Source organism: Wickerhamomyces ciferrii, contig 00020 (genome assembly GCF_000313485.1).
Source record: "Wickerhamomyces ciferrii WGS project CAIF00000000 data, strain NRRL Y-1031 F-60-10, contig 00020, whole genome shotgun sequence".
In the NCBI taxonomy this organism is placed as follows: Eukaryota; Fungi; Ascomycota; class Saccharomycetes; order Phaffomycetales; family Wickerhamomycetaceae; genus Hansenula; species Hansenula ciferrii.
In genome coordinates this window covers 254,843-273,563 of record NW_011887720.1, presented here as the reverse complement: position 1 = coordinate 273,563, position 18,721 = coordinate 254,843, and the positions used below count along the sequence as shown (strand labels likewise).

General features: G+C 32.7%; 6 protein-coding genes across 6 annotated transcripts; 4 read left to right on the top strand and 2 right to left on the bottom strand.

The window, feature by feature from the left end:
• Window positions 1-588: 588 nt before the first annotated feature.
• Window positions 589-1,386, top strand: BN7_1044 (Homeobox protein Hox-A11a; the record flags this gene model as incomplete). Its single annotated transcript, XM_011278452.1, has 1 exon — window positions 589-1,386. The coding sequence occupies one exon, from the start codon at window positions 589-591 to the stop codon at window positions 1,384-1,386; it is 798 nt and encodes a 265-aa protein (XP_011276754.1).
• A 5,475-nt stretch (window positions 1,387-6,861) lies between these two features.
• On the bottom strand, window positions 6,862-8,286 carry BN7_1043 (Pentatricopeptide repeat-containing protein; the record flags this gene model as incomplete). Its single annotated transcript, XM_011278451.1, has 1 exon — window positions 6,862-8,286. The coding sequence occupies one exon, from the start codon at window positions 8,284-8,286 to the stop codon at window positions 6,862-6,864; it is 1,425 nt and encodes a 474-aa protein (XP_011276753.1).
• Window positions 8,287-8,558: 272 nt separating this feature from the next.
• On the top strand, window positions 8,559-9,326 carry RSM25 (mitochondrial 37S ribosomal protein mS23; the record flags this gene model as incomplete). The annotated part of the gene is made up of 1 exon (XM_011278450.1): window positions 8,559-9,326. The coding sequence occupies one exon, from the start codon at window positions 8,559-8,561 to the stop codon at window positions 9,324-9,326; it is 768 nt and encodes a 255-aa protein (XP_011276752.1).
• Window positions 9,327-9,970: 644 nt separating this feature from the next.
• EFM6 (putative protein-lysine N-methyltransferase) lies at window positions 9,971-10,333 on the bottom strand (the record flags this gene model as incomplete). Its single annotated transcript, XM_011278449.1, has 1 exon — window positions 9,971-10,333. One exon carries the CDS (start codon window positions 10,331-10,333, stop codon window positions 9,971-9,973), a length of 363 nt encoding a protein of 120 aa, XP_011276751.1.
• Window positions 10,334-11,488: 1,155 nt separating this feature from the next.
• On the top strand, window positions 11,489-14,263 carry FAP1 (Fap1p; the record flags this gene model as incomplete). Its single annotated transcript, XM_011278448.1, has 1 exon — window positions 11,489-14,263. The coding sequence occupies one exon, from the start codon at window positions 11,489-11,491 to the stop codon at window positions 14,261-14,263; it is 2,775 nt and encodes a 924-aa protein (XP_011276750.1).
• A 616-nt stretch (window positions 14,264-14,879) lies between these two features.
• On the top strand, window positions 14,880-18,632 carry STH1 (RSC chromatin remodeling complex ATPase subunit STH1; the record flags this gene model as incomplete). Its single annotated transcript, XM_011278447.1, has 1 exon — window positions 14,880-18,632. One exon carries the CDS (start codon window positions 14,880-14,882, stop codon window positions 18,630-18,632), a length of 3,753 nt encoding a protein of 1,250 aa, XP_011276749.1.
• Between the last annotated feature and the right edge of the window lie 89 nt (window positions 18,633-18,721).

Genomic DNA, 18,721 nt, shown 5'->3' with positions numbered 1-18,721 from the left:
TTAGTTGGGCTTTCAGGTTTCAGCTTGATACGGTAGTTAAAACTTAAGCGGTAAGCCCTATAGGGTATAGGATTATATATAGGCCTGAGGCTAACTGGGTTGTCTTTGTCCCGAAAATCTTCGCAGGTAATTATTTAAGAGGAGGACAAATTTTCCATGTCTCTTCAAAGTTTTAAGCGGTTGAAACCTTTTTTTGCTGGCGTGTATTGTTTCAGCTTTACAGAGACAAATCTATGGACAAACCTAAGGGACAAATCGACAAACCCGACTCCCGAGACGTGTTCATGCATAACATGTATGCCTCATGTCAAAAGAAAGAAGCATTAGTCAACTTCCGCTTTTTTTGTATGCATCTTTAAAACTTTTGATGGCTAAATTTATCGGGTTTCAAAAGTTGAATCTGTAAAGTAGTGATGTATTTTTTAGGATTGTAAGATTGGACCGAAGAAGTTAGAGCCTGGTATATATAAATATATCAAAGTAACCGCTTTTTCGATATTTTCAACAATAAGCTTATATTCATTTGTTACATTCAAAATTTGTCATTGACATCTATCGTTCATTATTTATACATCACATAAACACAACATGTCTACAACACCTTCTATAATGCTACCAGTCCCAGCTGCTAGATTTCAATCAGAACAACAGCAAAACAATTTACCACAAGTTCCACAATTTTCATTACCTCCAATTAGAGAATTGCTAAAGTCAACATCACCACAACAAGCTCCATCAAGACCTGCTACTACCACATTTCAACAACCTCAACAAATACATGTACAACACCCACAACCATTATATCAACCACAACCAAATACATATCAATCACCACCATTTTCAAACCCAATATCACCAATTTCTAATACACCAGAACAACAATTACGTCAACAAACACCACCAAACTTACCACATTATAACCATTTACCAACCCACCCTCAACAAGCATATTCATATCAACCACAATTTCAACATTTACCTTCACCACATTATTCACAACAACCATCTCAAGCTCATTCACAACAACAATCTCCATCTCAATTACCTTCATTACCACAGTTTCATAACCATTTTATTGAATCTCGCTCAGATACTACTTCACCAATTTTATCAAATGATTACGCTTCATCATCACAAAAGGATAGATTGAGCATAAGAAAGAAGAGACAAAATTTACCAAGACAAACTACTTTAATACTATTAAACTGGTTAAGTGATCATCTTGATAGACCTTATCCAAATTCAAGAGAAAAATATGAATTGCTAATGAAGACTAGATTGACTATTCAACAATTAGATAATTGGTTCATCAATGCTAGAAGACGTAAAATCAATATTTTGAAGAAGTTGAAAGAAAATGATCAAAATATTGCTATGACATTTTAATGAACAGATCAGAATCACAATCGCATCTGTACAAACAAATCAATTTATAAAATCATTTGCTAAAAACGGTTTAATTCTCTTTTAATGACTTGCTATAACTGACTATAGTATAATATATTTATATTATTTATATTATTCAAATTATGCACTTTCAACTCTTGTTTTATATACTTCTTTATATGATTATGGCTAATGGATAATGGGAATCGCGGATACTTTTTTATTGATATTAGTGTAGTTAATCTAGGATTCTTCTTTATAGAGGTGTACTAGACAAGTAGTAAGTGATCTGTCGATCGATGTCTCCGGTCATCTGTCAAATGTGTAGCGTGGAATTTACGAGGATTATTTTAACTCCAGATTCCGAGTTCAAAATTTCAAACTTCAAAGGCTTTTCGAGGCAGCTGTCAAATTTTAACTGACGTTTCCGAATAGAGTAAACTTTGTGGAAGCGTGAAGCGATATTTTTTCGAGGCAGCAAAAGCTAAAATGATTTTAATACACGGTACATGATTGAGTGAACAAACCGAACGTGAGTAGTGAGTAGTGAAGTCAAGGAACGTAGGTACACTAATTGTTCTACCGGAACATTTGGGAAGTTAAACTACTTACGTTATGTCCTTATGTCCTACGCTACCTAGCTACTAGTAATCGTAGTATATAAGACTTTCATCCCATCAATTTATTATCATGTTTGATTATGTTTAGATTAGTCCTGGCCTTCAATTCTTTTAAGTATAGATTAGAGTACTATAATCGTATAGCTGCTGTATATATCGACCAATTAATTACTCATGTGCACAAGTATATAACTTGATAGACTTCAATTTTCAACGTTATGGCTATACATAAAGCCATATGTCTCGCAAACACCAAAGTTGAGTTATATTAAACTATAATACGATGTATGATTTAAACGCTTAGCATATAAGAGTAGATTCCATAGACTTCCAAAGGTAGTTGGATATAATCGGAGTTGCAACCTCCAGCTCGATCCTTAAAAGATAGTATTACAATTTAGATGTTGTACGTTATATACGTGCAGCCAGTATATTTCCGGAATGCTGTTTAACACAATCTACAGATGTGATATACTACAAAAAGCCTGAAACCTCCGAGAATATAGGAATTTAAGGTAATTATAATAACTTGGACATTAATATCATGATGAGCCTTCAATATTAATTAAGCAGTTTAACATATCACAAGTCCGGTCATATATACTAAAATAATCATTTATCCGAAAATCATTATACGGGCCATATTAGTTATATGAATCTCGAACGTAAACGTTTCGAATGAGTTATAATTTTAAATATTAATTATAAAAGTCGACTTGCAGCTTATATCTACACGACGTAGACTGTGTTTTTACCTATTAACTGCTCTAGGAGGGGTATTCTGATCGATATAATATTGGTATACAAATTAATTGTTGAATTACTCAAACACTAGGGCCACCGGTAATTAACTTTAGTTAATCGATAATATCTGATGTCCGTGGTACAAACGTCAACATATAATTATAATTGGCCTTGTAGTCGACCATGACCTCGATAATATAAGTTATAAATCTGTGTTTATACACACACATTGCTAGGTAATTATTATAAGTAGCTAGGGATCATGTACGTAGTTTGTATAATATATTATATAGTCATATAATGGAAGGTCAAAGAGCCGAAGTATTAATTGATCATGCCCGAAGCCGAGTTTACATATAATTAAAGTTAAAATTATAAAGCTAAACTTATAAAGTTGAATTATAGTACATCATGATTTCTATGAATTAATTTTAGTACTTTTTTGATCATAAATTATCGCGTGTTTAACTTTAAATCGTGAAACTGTCACTTGTCAAATTCTGCAGAAACCTACAGCTCAATCAAAAACATCGTAGTTTTGGTCCGATCTCTAATTTTACGCTGTCTCAACAAATTGTTATAGTACAATGATATTATTTGTAATATTTAGTCAGTTTCAATAAGATAGGACGTAGGTACATATATATGAATTTGTTGTAACGTATAATATACTACACATACACTTATAGGAATTGGACAAAACTTTATTATATTTAAGCGCAATAGAAAATTGTGGGCACCAGGCTCCAGGTGCTTCGTAATTCGATACCCTTAATATATTTACAAAGTTGAATTCTTGATCAGCTACCAGAACGACGTCGACTTCAATTTAATGATCATGACCAAGCAGCCATGGTCCAATTAGAGCAGGTTATATATATATATTGTACATATAGTAATATATAATTAGTCGTACAACTATAATTTAAGACGTGCTATATAACACGTTATATCGCTAGATTGACCAAGAGGCCCACGTCAATTGAAACAACGTAACAAATTACAATTACCTGATATATATGCTACTGGATCATAATGGATCGTTCAATAGTAACTTGTACATCATGTCGAACACTTCCGTACACGGTACAATAATATAACTGATAGGCCGAGTTGATGGGTTTGACAGATCTTTTTTCGAAATTATCATGTCATTCTCAAGTGTAACAAGCTTGTGACAGCTTGTCTGTCTATTTGTACATGCGGATACCATGTGAGACTTTATCGGAGAATCATTTAGAATGGAAAAGAATTATAAGTTAGAACCCGAAACTAATTATAGTATCTCCCCACTGAGTTGTTTCCAGCTGTAGTACCCAACAAGTACTTTGCCTTTGAAGTTAAGGTTATAACTTATACGTCCAAAAACTCAGACAATCGTTCATGGCCAGGATACGAAGTTGTGGGCCGGGGTATAATTTATGCATGGATCAATTCTGCGTACCACACCCCATGAAATTCCATGACAATTAAAATTTAAGACAAACTAGTAGCTAGCCTGCGATGTTGAAGTATTATATCGAAAGCATATATTAATTACTCTCATAAACTTTCGGGAAGTTGGATTAAACCCAGTAATTATTTTGATATGTTCTTAGCATTGCTGGACAAATTCAATTGAAAGCAATTGAAATCAACAACTGGACGTCGTACGCGTTATATTGCTTATAGTATTGGCCATGGATCGTGATTCGTACCCTACTATATTATACGCTATAGGCCATGGAGAGTTAACTAGACGTACCCTTTTAAGGTATATACCCGAAAATATTATATACGCGCATGTGCGGCGCGCTAGTACTATAAATTTCGACTAGCAGCTAGAATTTAAATATATAAATATGTATATAGTTATGACGGGCGGCCTAGCGATATATGAGTTGCCGATCACGTATATATAATAGTGTTATATATCAATCATTATTATGAAACTATGAAGCAACAGCCAGGACTCAGATATCATAATTCGAAGACATTTAATTAAAATCAAAATTATCCACTGGAACTCACAATATTGGGCTAACTTATATATATATGCAAGCTAGCTAGTGCTTGACGCGTCAAAAGCACTGTCAAAAGCACTCAATTAGAACCGAGAATATAATATATATAAGATCTGAGTCGACGTCTCCAAATATTAATTGTTATAATGTTATCAGATATGCATACGTGCTGAACTACATCAAAGTGTAAAACCTTAAACTTGAAGCTTCAAGCGCAGGCCGGTCGTACTGGTATATGGTACTAATGATTAAACGTATAATGTTCCCCTGCAGCGACGTCAACTTTGAGGATTGACAGAGCTAATCATTCATAAATCATAACCTCTATTTATTGTTATATAATTGGCAGTACATACAAATCTAGCCCTTTAAAGTTTATACTAAAGACAGCCAGCTTTAATTAGATTCAATCAAAGAACAGTATAGAGATTTGTAGATTGCTAGAAACAGCAATATGAAAATCGAAAATCAGTATCATTAGCTCGTATGTGAACCCATATAAGCTTCAGGTACCTGGCATATCTTGTTTAAAAATCACTAACGATTTTCGAGATCTACAATTAAAATTTGTGAAATTAATATATAGAACAACTTAAAAGACTGCTACTCTGGAAAGGTAAAACCATATTTGTATAGAAATATGATGAATCTCGCCGAGAAGTTCGTATAGATTTAGAGGTCAGGACCATTAATATAATATTGTTCAACACCAGGATCCCCATGGGTTAGCTATGAATTAAATAATATCGGGTATTTCCCTTCATCAAAGATTTGATGATCTTGGAAAAGAAGTATAATAAGGCGGAAGACAGAAGAATTTTGTAAATAGGATTTGTCCTTTCAGTAGCTTTGTCCAATCTCTAGTTTATGAAAGTTGCGGGATATGCCTGGTTTGAAACGAACGATATTTGAAGTTGTAGACTGTAGTACTGTAGTATGTGTTACCAATCAATAGGCAACCTCTAAGTGAATAGTAGCTAGTTACTAGTAGATAGTTTCAAGTTTTCAGTTCAAAGATGCTTTGTTTGCTCAAGCATTTTGATACGATATTGATTATCCGACTGAATTAAACTGAGTTCTCTTGACAGGGGACAAATCAGTACAGTTCAACTACCTGAGTAGTAAGTACAACATTAGAGATACATCATTATACAACTGGTTATTTTGTTTCAGATTCGTAAAATTGAAGTTCATTGATTGGGATATAAATATTATATGCTATTTTAAGCCTAATTGAAATGCCACTTATTGATTTGTTCCGATTTATTGATAAATCCTCAAAAATTATGATAGTATATAAAATTTCAACACTATCATTTCATCAAAACCAGCTGATACTTTTCTGAAGTCTATTGTTTATGTTTTAATGTACAAAAATGAATTTCATCAATCACCTTTCAATCAAATTCAAGAGCGTAATTGATTTATAGCCATGTAAATTAATGCTAAAGAAACATAAGGACTAGCTCTTTCACCAACTCTAGCAGCTTTCCAAAAGACACCCAACAAACTGAAATAAAAAAATATTAGTAATTAAAATCAACAACAAATCATTATGTAACATACCCATGATGATTACGATCTAGTAGACTTGGCCAATTTGTGTGAATATATGTACAAGAACATATTAGCAATAATATCACTTGTATCAAAGCTGTGAAGTTGAATAATGCTGACTATGATAATAAGTTAGTCACTATGCACCATTTAGAGCATAACGTCATTTAGACATACCATTGTGATTGTGATATTGTTTGTGTGTAGTTGAATTTAATAGTTCTTGATCACAAGATCATTTAACACGCTTGTACAATTACTTGTTGTTTTTTTCAAAAGATGTCAAAAACGATCTCGGAACAGCGTATTCATAACCTTACCGTATTCGGAATACTATGTATATATATGTAATTATTTTCGAACCTCTACGTATAAAATAAATAATTAGTTATAGGTACATAAACACGTAACGATTTAAATAAATATAATAAAAAGATATATAATAAATAAATATAATAAATAAATATAATAAATAAATTTTAAATAAAATAAATATAAGGAATTTTACAGACGGTTAAATAAAAAATATTTAGCGTCATTAGCATCATTACTTAGGACAAAATTTGCTGGTCTCTCGGTTCGTAAAACATGAGCAACTTGTTGATAGATTCTGTACTGAATTCTTCAATCTCTTCAGATCTTCTTGAATAAGGTGTACCTCTCATGTTTTGTTTCAGGGTCAACCATTGATTTTCAATACCATTTATCAATTTGTTCTGATACCCTGAATGCTTCAAAAATGTATCAATTATGGAATCAAATAATGGACTATTGAACTTGAGATTTGTCTCATTCATCATGAAATTAAGAATAAATTTCAAATATTGAAGATCCTTGATATCTTGCTCTTTCAAGCTATTGAAAATATTGATGTAAATACTTTGAGGAATAGCAATTTTTAAATCATTCATTTCTTCCAAACACTTGAAGATTTTAGATAGATTAAAATGTTCAGCTGTTGTGAAATACTTTATCAAAGGCTGAAAAGTTGATAAAGTCGGTACAGGCTTGAATAGTAGTTCATTTGGGGTTTGTATTTTATGAAAATCCAAGAACGTCAATTCTTGGGCATTAATCCGCCTTTCATGTGTTGAATTTGAAAAATTAGATTCAAGAATATTAAACGTGTTGTTTATTTCAGGTTTCTTGAAAATTAAATCAACAATCTCAGTTGCCTCTTGAATTTGATTGTTTTCCAAAAGAACAGTAATCACAGTATTTATCATTGAAATATCAAGAATATGGCCTTCATCCAAGAACATTTCAAAGAAAACCAAGCATCGCTCATAGTCTCCACAAGAACCTGCATATCTCATCAACATATCATATGTGAAGCGATCAAATTTAAAATTGTTGGAAACAATATCATCCAGAATTTGACTCATAAAGCCTTCATCTTGTTTATCAATCCCTATTTTTAAAAATGTATTGAAAGTACTCATGTTAAACTCACCCATATCTAAAATTGAGTGATAACTACCTTTAACAATAGTTAGATCAGTATCTTGATTATAATTCATCAAGTACAAATAATTATTAATTTCTCTTATTGAAAGCTTCATACCGCAATTAGCTAAATCAGAGATGATATCCGTTAAAAACCTTGCATTTCTACCTCTGAAATTACCTCCCGAGTTAACAAATTGATCCATGAGTTGTTCCAAATGTTGTGGTTGCACATGTAATGGTTGTGGAGAAGGCAATGAACTATAAGCATTGTAAAGCTTTTCATGATTAACATGTTCCAGAGGATAAAGATTTCTTAACAAGTTGACATATGTTGTCTTCAAGCATGATTTCCTTGGAACAGATAGTCTTTGATTTCTTATATTTGTTTGGTTTTCACCAACTTCTTGTGCCTTATTGAATTTGGGGAGATAGATTCTAGTCTTGAAGCGTTGGCATAAATGTTGAAATGATTCGTAAGTTGCTGGTTTTTGTAGCAAGTCGATAACCCGAAGTCCTAAACTTGTCATAGCATGAGGTTCCTGATCCTTTGTAGTGGTGAATACCCAGAAATAAAAAAAATTGTATCAAAATCCGAATAAATCAATGGATTCAAATTAAAAGTGGTGAAGGAAATGGTGATACTTTATGAAGATCATGACTAAGCACTGACTAAGCATTTGTTTAATCAAAAGGTTTTTCGCGCTCATCAGAAAAAAGTGTTGAAAAAAGTGAAAAAGTATATAGAGATTTTGATTTGATAGTAATTCAAAAGGTAAATAACACAGTCAGACTCAACATAATGAAACCTCAAACAAGGGCTGTTAATGTGCTAGAGAAGACCTCTGAATATTTAAGAGCGGGTCTTGTGGACAAACAACCGGCATGGTACAACGTTGTTGGTCAAACTCCACCAATCAAAAATTTCATTCGTCAACCAAGATTTGAACATCCAATTAAAGAGAAAGTTGTTACTCCACCAAAGAAGGGAGATATCAATTTCAATGGGAGAAAAACAAAACTATATAAGACAAGTCATCATGAGCAAAAAAGAGATGTATATAATATACCAAAGTTGAAATTCGTGGAGGATCAACTAAGACAATTATTCTATGAACAACATCCATGGGAATTAGCTAGACCAAGAATCTTATTAGAAAATACAGGTGAAGATATCAAAAATCAAGATTGGTCTTCAATTATTCAAATAAATAAACCATTAGATGGTGAAAGTGTGGTACAAAGAACACTATACCTATTAAATAACACTAAAGGTTTAGATTTCAAAAAAGCATATGATACAGCTAGACATGAATATTATAGAGTTAGAATACAATTACAAATTGAAGAACAAGTGGCTAAAGAACAAAATGAAATGTTTGGTGCTGGTTATGACCTCAGTCTATTCGAATCTGGTGTTGAAAAAGAACAAGCTGTTATTGATAAATGGAAACAAGATGCAGTTGAAGGTACTCAACTTATGGAAGCTAAGAACGTCAGTCCACAAGCAGCTTGGAGTGGTGAATCAACCACCGAAGGTAAACCAACAACTACCACCACCAAAAATTGAAATTTCAAATTTGATACATAGTTATGAAGAAAATCTGTATATAATTTTAATATCTTTTAGTGCATTTATTAATTTTCGTATATATGTAGTTTCATCTATGTATTTCAGTATTCATAAAATCGTTAAATATAATTTGGAATCATAAAGCTCATAAATTTGAAGGGCCCATATTCATTTCTTGATTAATTGAAACAAATGAACACCTTGTTTTAAATACATTTCGTAATCATCAAAATCTGTAACATCAATAACATCAAAACTTTTTCTAATCTTTCGGAAAAACCTCGAATCTGCTTTTCTTCTTTTTCTATAACTCATCAGAACTAAAGTATCTTTATTGGTAACGTCTATAAGTGTTTTTTCTAACAATGTAAATGCTTTTTCTGAATAGACACAATCGGCTGCTAATATAACATCAACATCTTTTTGTGCAAATTCTGGAAGTTCATCTCCCCTATTGTATTCTGTTAGATATAATTCCGTATTATAAAGTTAAATGATTTATACTCACCAAGGTAATGATTTGGCAATCACAGTGTCTTGAAGATTATTGATCTGAATATTTTTTCCCATTAATGGAACCAATTCACTAGTTTCTTTATTAGTAAAAGTTTTGGGATATGTGTTATCAACAGTGGTTTATCTTACTCAATATCCGTGATGAAAATTTCCATATCTTTATCTCTGTTTTCACTCAAACCAAGAGTTAATCCAACAAGTCCTGTCCCACTTCCAATTTCAATCACTTTCTTCTTATTGTACAATCCTTTATCAAGCACATATTTAGATAATAATTCACCAGCTACCCAAACTTTACCTCCACATCCGATCTCACCACCATCTTCTAAAATGACTAAACCTGGATCTGGTAACCTACCTTCAAATGTTAAATCCAATTTACCAAGATGTTCAACTGGTCTTGAAGGAACCAAGTCTTGAAATTGATCAAAAAAGGAGAATTCAGAGGGTATTATGACTTCTTCTTTGATTATGAGAGCACTAGTCATTTTTGATGCGTGTTAAATTTTTTTTCAGTACGTACTATCACGATAAGACTTGAACTTCACGAAGTGAGGATATGGAGCTTATGAGATCAGATACTTGTGATGGAATTAACCTTGAGCTTCCCAGATCACACGAAAGAGATACAAAAGAGTTAATATTCTTTTATTTTGAAACTTAGCCCAAATTATCCTAAGTTCTAACTGTGGAAAAATTATTTTCACCTACCTTACCTCATGCAGTCTGAATTTCTATTTATCCCATCAAAACACACCAGTTATATTTCAAACGCGAGAACGTTTCTCGTATATCAATACATGATGCCATATTTAACAACCATGATCAATTATTAAAGTTTGGATATATTAATACTGGATGAATCAATCAGTTATCTGATTTGACTGTCGAAATAATTATATATGATGCGAGAGGCTTATAGTTTTCATAATTTAATTAGCAGTTGACTGGTCTACGGCAAAAAGCTTCCGAATTTAATGATAATTGGTTTTCACCATTAATATATGATTTAAAATATAAATATTAATAAATAATAACGATTCCAAGGGAGTCGAATAAATAAATAAATAGATGAATAAATAATTATAACAATTTGTATAACGGTTTTATTTCGTATCACCACCAGCAATTAATGATGACTTTCTTCTTCGTGTCCATGATGTGAATCATCTTTGAAAAACACATTCTCAACAGCTGTTACTACCAAAAAGGCACCGAATCCCCAGAAAAAACCTGGCCAAATATTTCCATATCTATTAGCTCTTGTAAATTGACCTTGATATCTCCATGCTTCTCTATTTTCAGTGGGGTTAGCATACTATTGTACAAATTGACCAACTGTTTTCACTTACCTTTTAGCAAATGGATCATGTGCTAGTCTCATAAGTGTTCCTCTCATTGCCACAGTAGTTCCTTCAATAATTAAAAATTTGTTTCAGAACAAGTGTACTATTACAATATTACAATAGTCAACAAATCTCCTTTTGAAAGCCGACTTTATTAGTCTTCTCCAGTCGCGAAAATAATAGCTGTGTATTTGGTGTTCGGATGTCTTGCGTTTCTTTATATAAAATCTTTTGATCTTATCTTTTCATACCTTTTGCCATCGCTTTTTTGAAACTCAAGGGCTTAGAGCTGCTAAAATGGAGGAAATTCCCGCGAGAGGTATAGGTGATGGTGAAATAGAACCAGGAATCCAGGAGATTCACTCACAGAGTCCTGAAACTCCTTCTGAAATCGAGCCTAGTTTACAAGATTCGGACTTCACAACGTCTGATTCTGATTCTGATGATGATGACTCAAGTGACGACGAACCAGATCAAGAATATGATCTTGCCACCACCATCTTGAATGAAATCAAAGATGAGACATATATTTGTTTAATTTGTACCTGTGAAGTGGGTCCTGGTGGTAAATTTTGGTCTTGTGGTGATTGTTACAGAGTTTATCATATGTCATGTATTGAAAGTTGGTCTAAAAAGGGATCTTCAACTGATGTTGAAGGGAATTGGAAATGTCCAGCTTGTAACTCAAAACATAGAAAGCAAAAATTCCAACATAAATGTTGGTGTAAAAAAACTTTACATCCTCCAAACAATCCTCTAAATCCTGGTAGTTGTGGTCAAAGTTGCGGTGTTCCATTAAATGGATGTATTCACAAATGTCCACTTCCATGTCACCCAGGTCCACATGCTGAATGTAATGCACTTGGTCCAATTATGAAATGTCGCTGTGGTAATCATGATAATCAATGGCCCTGTGTTATGACTCCATATTTAGATGGTTGGCAATGTGAAGATATCTGTGAAGAATTGTTGCCTTGTGAAATACATAGATGTGGTAAGACCTGTCATGACGGACTTTGTGGTAAATGTGAACGATTCATTGAAAGTAAATGTTACTGTGGTAATACAACTGATAATATAAAATGTCATTCCAAACAACCAAGGAAAAGTTTTGGTAAAACTAAAGATGATAATTGGATTGGTAATTTTCAATGTTCTGTATCCTCAGAAATCACTTATGATTGTGGTAATCATTCAGAGCTCAAATCCTGTCAAAGTGTTAAGAGGAAAGCTGCACATTGTCCTTTAAGTCCTGATATTATCAAAAATTGTCCTTGTGGTCAAACATTAATTGAAGATTTAAATGAAGGTACCAATAGAAGTTCATGTACAGATCCTATTCCAACTTGTGAAAAAATTTGTGGTAAAACATTAGCTTGTGGTCACAAGTGTAAATGGGTTTGTCATCAAGGTGAATGTTCACCATGTTATGAAAATATCAAATCAGATTGTCAATGTGGGTTCAATACTTTTATTAGTCCATGTAAATTTTTAATGGAATTTTCTAAGCCAACATGTTCAAGAAAATGTACTTCATTGTTATCGTGTCGTCGTCATAGATGTAATAAGATATGTTGTCAAGATGAAAAAGAGGCAATGAATCGTGAAAGATTGAGGAAAAAAGGTATTAGACATAATACAATTTCAACAAATAATCGTGGTAACAGAGATAATGAAGCATTTAACATTGAAGCGTCTCATATATGCTTACAGATATGTAACAAAAAGTTAACATGCGGTAATCCTGATCATTTGTGTCAACAAACTTGTCATACTGGTCCTTGTCCACCATGTCTTGAATCTTCAAACGATGATTTGATTTGTCATTGTGGTCAAACTGTTGTCATGGCACCTGTTCGTTGTGGTACACAACTACCTCAATGTTATTCACAATGTATGAGGGAATTACCATGTGGTCATCAACAAATGCCTCATAATTGTCATCCAGATGATGTTCCATGTTCAAGATGTACCAAAACTGTTGAAAAATGGTGTAATTGTGGTAAAAATAAACTGAAAGCTATGTGTTATCAAACTGAAGTATTTTGTGCTGAAAGATGTGGGAAAATTTTACCTTGTAAACATCATTGTATTTCAAATTGTCATAGTGGTGAATGTATTTGTCGTTCTATCTGTGGGAAAAAGAAAAAATATTGTTCACATGTTGATAGATCACCATGTCATTTCCCATCAAGATGTAATGATACAGGAATATGTAACCAAATGGTTAAATTGACTTGTAAATGTGGAAGGTTAAAGAAAGATATCCCATGTGGTGCTAATTCATCAAAGACAAGTTGTGAAGGAACCACTCTAGAATGTGATGTTTCTTGTATTGTTCAAGAAAGACAAGAACAATTAGAGGCTGCTTTTGGTGTATCAAAATTAAGTGTTGAGCCTAGAATCAAGGTTGAAGATTTGCCGTATACACCAGGAACTCTTAAAACTTACAAGTTACAAACTAGGTGGTGTTCAAACATTGAAGATACTATCAAAAGATTCATGAAGTCAACAGAGAACAGTTATCATTTCAAGCCTATGAGAAAAGAACAACGTCTTTTTATTCATGAAATTTCAGATGCTTACAAGTTATTTTCGGAATCGCAAGACCCAGATCCAAGAAGAAGCGTGTTCATTATGAAACGCGATGATTCTATCACTTCACCATTGTCATTGGAGAAATCATTAGAAATTTATGAAAATCATTTGAAAGAAACTGCAAAAACATCAAAAAGTGTTACGCCTGAGGTTTCAGAACAGGAACAGTTTGATCATAATGCAATCATAATTCAAGATTGTATCCCTGGTGTTACAAGACCAGAACTAGAAGAAACGGTGATTCCCATCATGAAAGAAAGTCCACTGGTGAAAAATCCTAGATTTTATTGGGTAGAAGCTGATAATTATTTGATTTTACCTGAAGCACATATGAAGGTTACCAGAACTGTTGAAACTGAATTAAAATTATTGGTGCCAACATTAAAAGCTATGTTATCTACTAAGTTTTTGGCCAATACTGTCAAGTTAGCTAAAGTTGACTCTCACTTCAACATTGTTGCCATGGAAGAGTAGTAAATTATGATTAATGCATGAATATAAACTCTTATCTCAACTTGTAGCTCAGAATCTGTTGCCTAGTTATATGTGTTACTAATCAAAAGCACACGGATTACGTAACATTTTCAATTTTCTTCCAAATCGCGAAACCGCGAAATCCTGTTTTTTTTTGAACGTGAAGCGATGAAAGAAATTTCGAAAACATCAAGTTAACGAAAACAAAAAAACACTAACCAACGGTCAAATTATCGAGAAAGTGATCTTCACTAAGATTTTTCATCGACTTAAGGCCAAAACATCAACTTTTAGGAGAGAAAATTAAGGGCCAAACAAAGGTTATTATAGCAGAAGGTTCAATTGCCCCCTTGTTGCTGAAGCTTTTTTTTGGAATCATAAAGAGAAGAAGTGATAATCTTACTTGAGTACTCGAATCTCTGCACTAAAATCATCAGGAATCCAATAGAGTCTGAATACTCGATAAAGATAAATAGTAGCGTTTCTACAAAAAATTCAAACATCAATTTCAATATTAATATAGTTGTTACCTTTTGCCGGTCAATTATTATTTTGAAAGACGCGCCCCATACTGATAATTAAATAAAGAGAAGAAACATCAAGAAGTTAATTCAAAATGTCTTTACAAACATCGCCAGTTCCTGCAACATCATCACCAGCTCCGACTATTCCTATTACCAATGGTAATAGTAATGTGCCCAAGTCGAGCTTTAATGTTCCATTTCCCAAATCTAGACATGAGTTAGAATTGTTGGTTTTGAGATATAGATCTTTGCATATATTGAACAACAATCCAGAAGAAGAACAAGCCATTGAAAAAGTCTTATTTGAAGTAAGCCAATCTCAAGAGAAGTATAAATCAAAGTTACAGAGATTAAGAGATGCACAAAAGAAATCTCGTGATTATAATCAAAATGTTTTGTGTGATCAAATAACCACATTACAATTATTATCAAAAGATATTGATCTCCCTGAGGGATTATCACAAAGATTAAACATTCAAGCACCAGGAACAGAATCCAAGGCTTCAGAATTAGTGCCGATTGAAAGATCATTCAAGTTCGCAGAAAGAGTTCACAATTTAGGTATCAAAGATCAGTTTACAAATCCAGAACAAATTGATAAATTGTATGCTGCTGGTAACCCAAACGCTGAAAAGTTGATAAGTACCAAGATCTCATCAAGAATAACAGAATTGGAGAAATTACCAGCCAATTTAGGAACATTCAAACACGACGAGTTGACTTTACAATCACCAGATGATCTACAACCTCATGCCGATGATTTAAAGATTAGGGCTCTTTTAGAATTAAAATCTTTAAGATTATTAACAAAACAAAAATCATTAAGACAAAACTTATTATTTTCAATCGGTGCCAAAGCTCATACATCTGAAGAACATCTGAAAAATCATCCAATTACACTGTCAGCTCAAAGATCACTGCATATTAGACCAAAGGTTGTTTCAAAACAAACAGCCAAACTTGCTGAGGAACTAGAAAGACAACAAGAGCTAGAGAAACAAAGAATTGAGCATGCTCGTCACATTCAAAGAATCAACAACATTGTTAACAAAGCCAATGTGGTCATTACAGAAAGAGTTGAAGCGTCAGCAAAAAGACAACAATTTGCAAGATCTATTTCTCAATTACATTCACAAATTGAAAAAGATGAAAGTAAGAAATTAGAAAAGACTGCTAAACAACGTTTACAAGCTTTGAAATCCAATGATGAAGAAGCATATCTTAAATTGTTGGATCAAACCAAAGATACCAGAATTACACATTTATTGGGACAAACCAATCAATTCTTGGATTCCTTGGCTCAAGCTGTCCAACAACAACAAACAGAATCCAAATTATCAAATGGTGAAATCTTACCTGAAGAATTTACCGATGAAGATAGAGAAAAGATTGATTATTATGAAGTTGCACATAAAGTGAAGGAAGAAGTTACGAAACAACCTTCAATTTTGGTTGGTGGTCAACTAAAAGAATATCAATTGAAGGGTTTACAATGGATGGTTTCATTATACAATAATCATTTGAATGGTATTTTAGCAGATGAAATGGGGTTGGGTAAAACTATCCAATCTTTATCTTTGATTACATATTTAATTGAAGTCAAAAAGCAACCAGGTCCTTATTTAGTTATTGTTCCGCTATCCACAATCACTAATTGGACTTTAGAATTTGAAAAATGGGCTCCATCATTGAAAACAATTGTTTATAAAGGTACACCAAATCAACGTAAGAATTTGGGTTATGAAGTTAGAACTGGTAATTTCAATGTTTTGTTAACTACTTATGAATATATTATTAAAGATCGTCCAACATTGTCTAAATTAAAATGGGTTCATATGATCATTGATGAAGGTCATCGTATGAAAAACACACAATCCAAGTTATCTTCAACTTTAACACATTATTACCATACTAAAAATCGTTTAATTTTGACTGGTACACCATTACAAAACAATTTACCAGAATTATGGGCTTTATTGAATTTTGTTTTACCAAAAGTTTTCAATTCTGTCAGTACTTTTGATGAATGGTTCAATACTCCATTTGCTAATACAGGTGGTCAAGAAAAGATGGAATTATCAGAAGAAGAAACATTATTGGTTATTAGAAGATTACATAAAGTTTTAAGACCATTCTTGTTGCGTCGTTTGAAAAAAGAAGTTGAAAAAGATTTGCCAGATAAAGTTGAAAAAGTTGTTAAATGTAAATTATCTGGTTTACAATATGTTTTATATCAACAAATGTTAAAACATAATGCTTTATTTGTTGGTGCGGGTGCTACTGGTGCTACTAAGTCTGGTATTAAAGGGTTGAACAACAAAATTATGCAACTTAGAAAGATTTGTAACCATCCTTTCGTTTTTGAAGAAGTTGAAAATGTTATAAATCCAACTCGTGATTCATCTGATATGTTATGGAGAACTGCAGGTAAATTTGAATTATTAGATAGAATTTTACCAAAATTCAAAAAGAGTGGTCATAGAATTTTGATGTTTTTTCAAATGACTCAAGTTATGGATATCATGGAAGATTTCTTGAGATTGAGAGAATTGAAGTATATGAGATTGGATGGTAGTACAAAAGCTGATGACCGTCAAGGTATGTTGAAAGTGTTTAATAATCCAGATTCGGAATATTTCTGTTTCTTGTTATCAACAAGAGCCGGTGGTTTAGGTTTAAATTTACAATCCGCTGATACTGTTATTATTTTTGATTCAGATTGGAATCCACATCAAGATTTACAAGCCCAAGATCGTGCTCATAGAATTGGTCAGAAGAATGAAGTTAGAATTTTAAGATTGATCACTTCTGATACCGTTGAAGAAGTTATCTTGGAAAGAGCTTTACAAAAATTAGATATTGATGGTAAAGTTATTCAAGCTGGTAAATTCGATAACAAATCAACAGCTGAAGAACAAGAAATGTTCTTAAAGAAATTGCTAGAAAATGAAGGTAGTAAAGATGAGGATGAAAATCAAGAATTAGATGATGATGAATTGAATGAAATTTTAGCAAGAAATGATGATGAAAGAGAATTGTTTGCTAAAATGGATCTTGAAAGAATCACTGCCGAAAAGATGGCACAAAGACAAAAGAATGGATATAAAGAAAGATTACTTACTGAAGGTGAACTTCCAGAGATCTTCAGAGAAGATATCACACAACATTTGGTTCAAGAAGAAGCTGAATTAGGTCGTACTAGAGAAAAGAAACGTGTTTTCTATGATGATGGTTTGACAGAAGAACAATGGTTATTAGCTATGGATGACGATGAAGATACAGTTGAAGCTGCCATTGAACGTAAAAGACGTACTCAAGAAAAGAGGAAAAAGAGACTCTCCACGAGAAATGAAGAATCTGCATCACCAGAGCCAGTAGTTGATACACCACGTCGTCCAAAGAGATCAAGATCCAATGCTAATTTGAAGGAAGCCCAAGATGAAGAATCTGAATTTGAAGAAGAAGTGGAAGCAACTCCAGCTAAAAGAGCCAAGAAAGCTGTCCCATCTTTTGTTGAACCAGGTTATGAGTTCTTGAATCAAATTAAAGAATTAAAAGATGAGGAAGATGATCATTTGTTAAGTGAATACTTTATTGACTTACCATCAAGAAAATTATATCCTGACTACTATCAATTAATTCAACAACCTGTATCTATTGAATCAATCAGAAAGAATATAAAATCAGGTAAAATTAAAACATTTGAAGCATTCAAAGATGCAGTTTATAAAATCTTCACGAATGCTAAATTTTACAATGAAGAAGGTTCAAGTGTTTATGAGGATGCTGTTGCTTTAGAAAATTATGCTAATAGTAAATTTGAAGAAATAGAAAAGTCGCTATGAAAAGCACAGACTTTCATGCTGTTTCGACTAAATAGTTTATTGTACATTAATATAGATGATTTTAAATTGAATTGTATTGTATGGTGTGT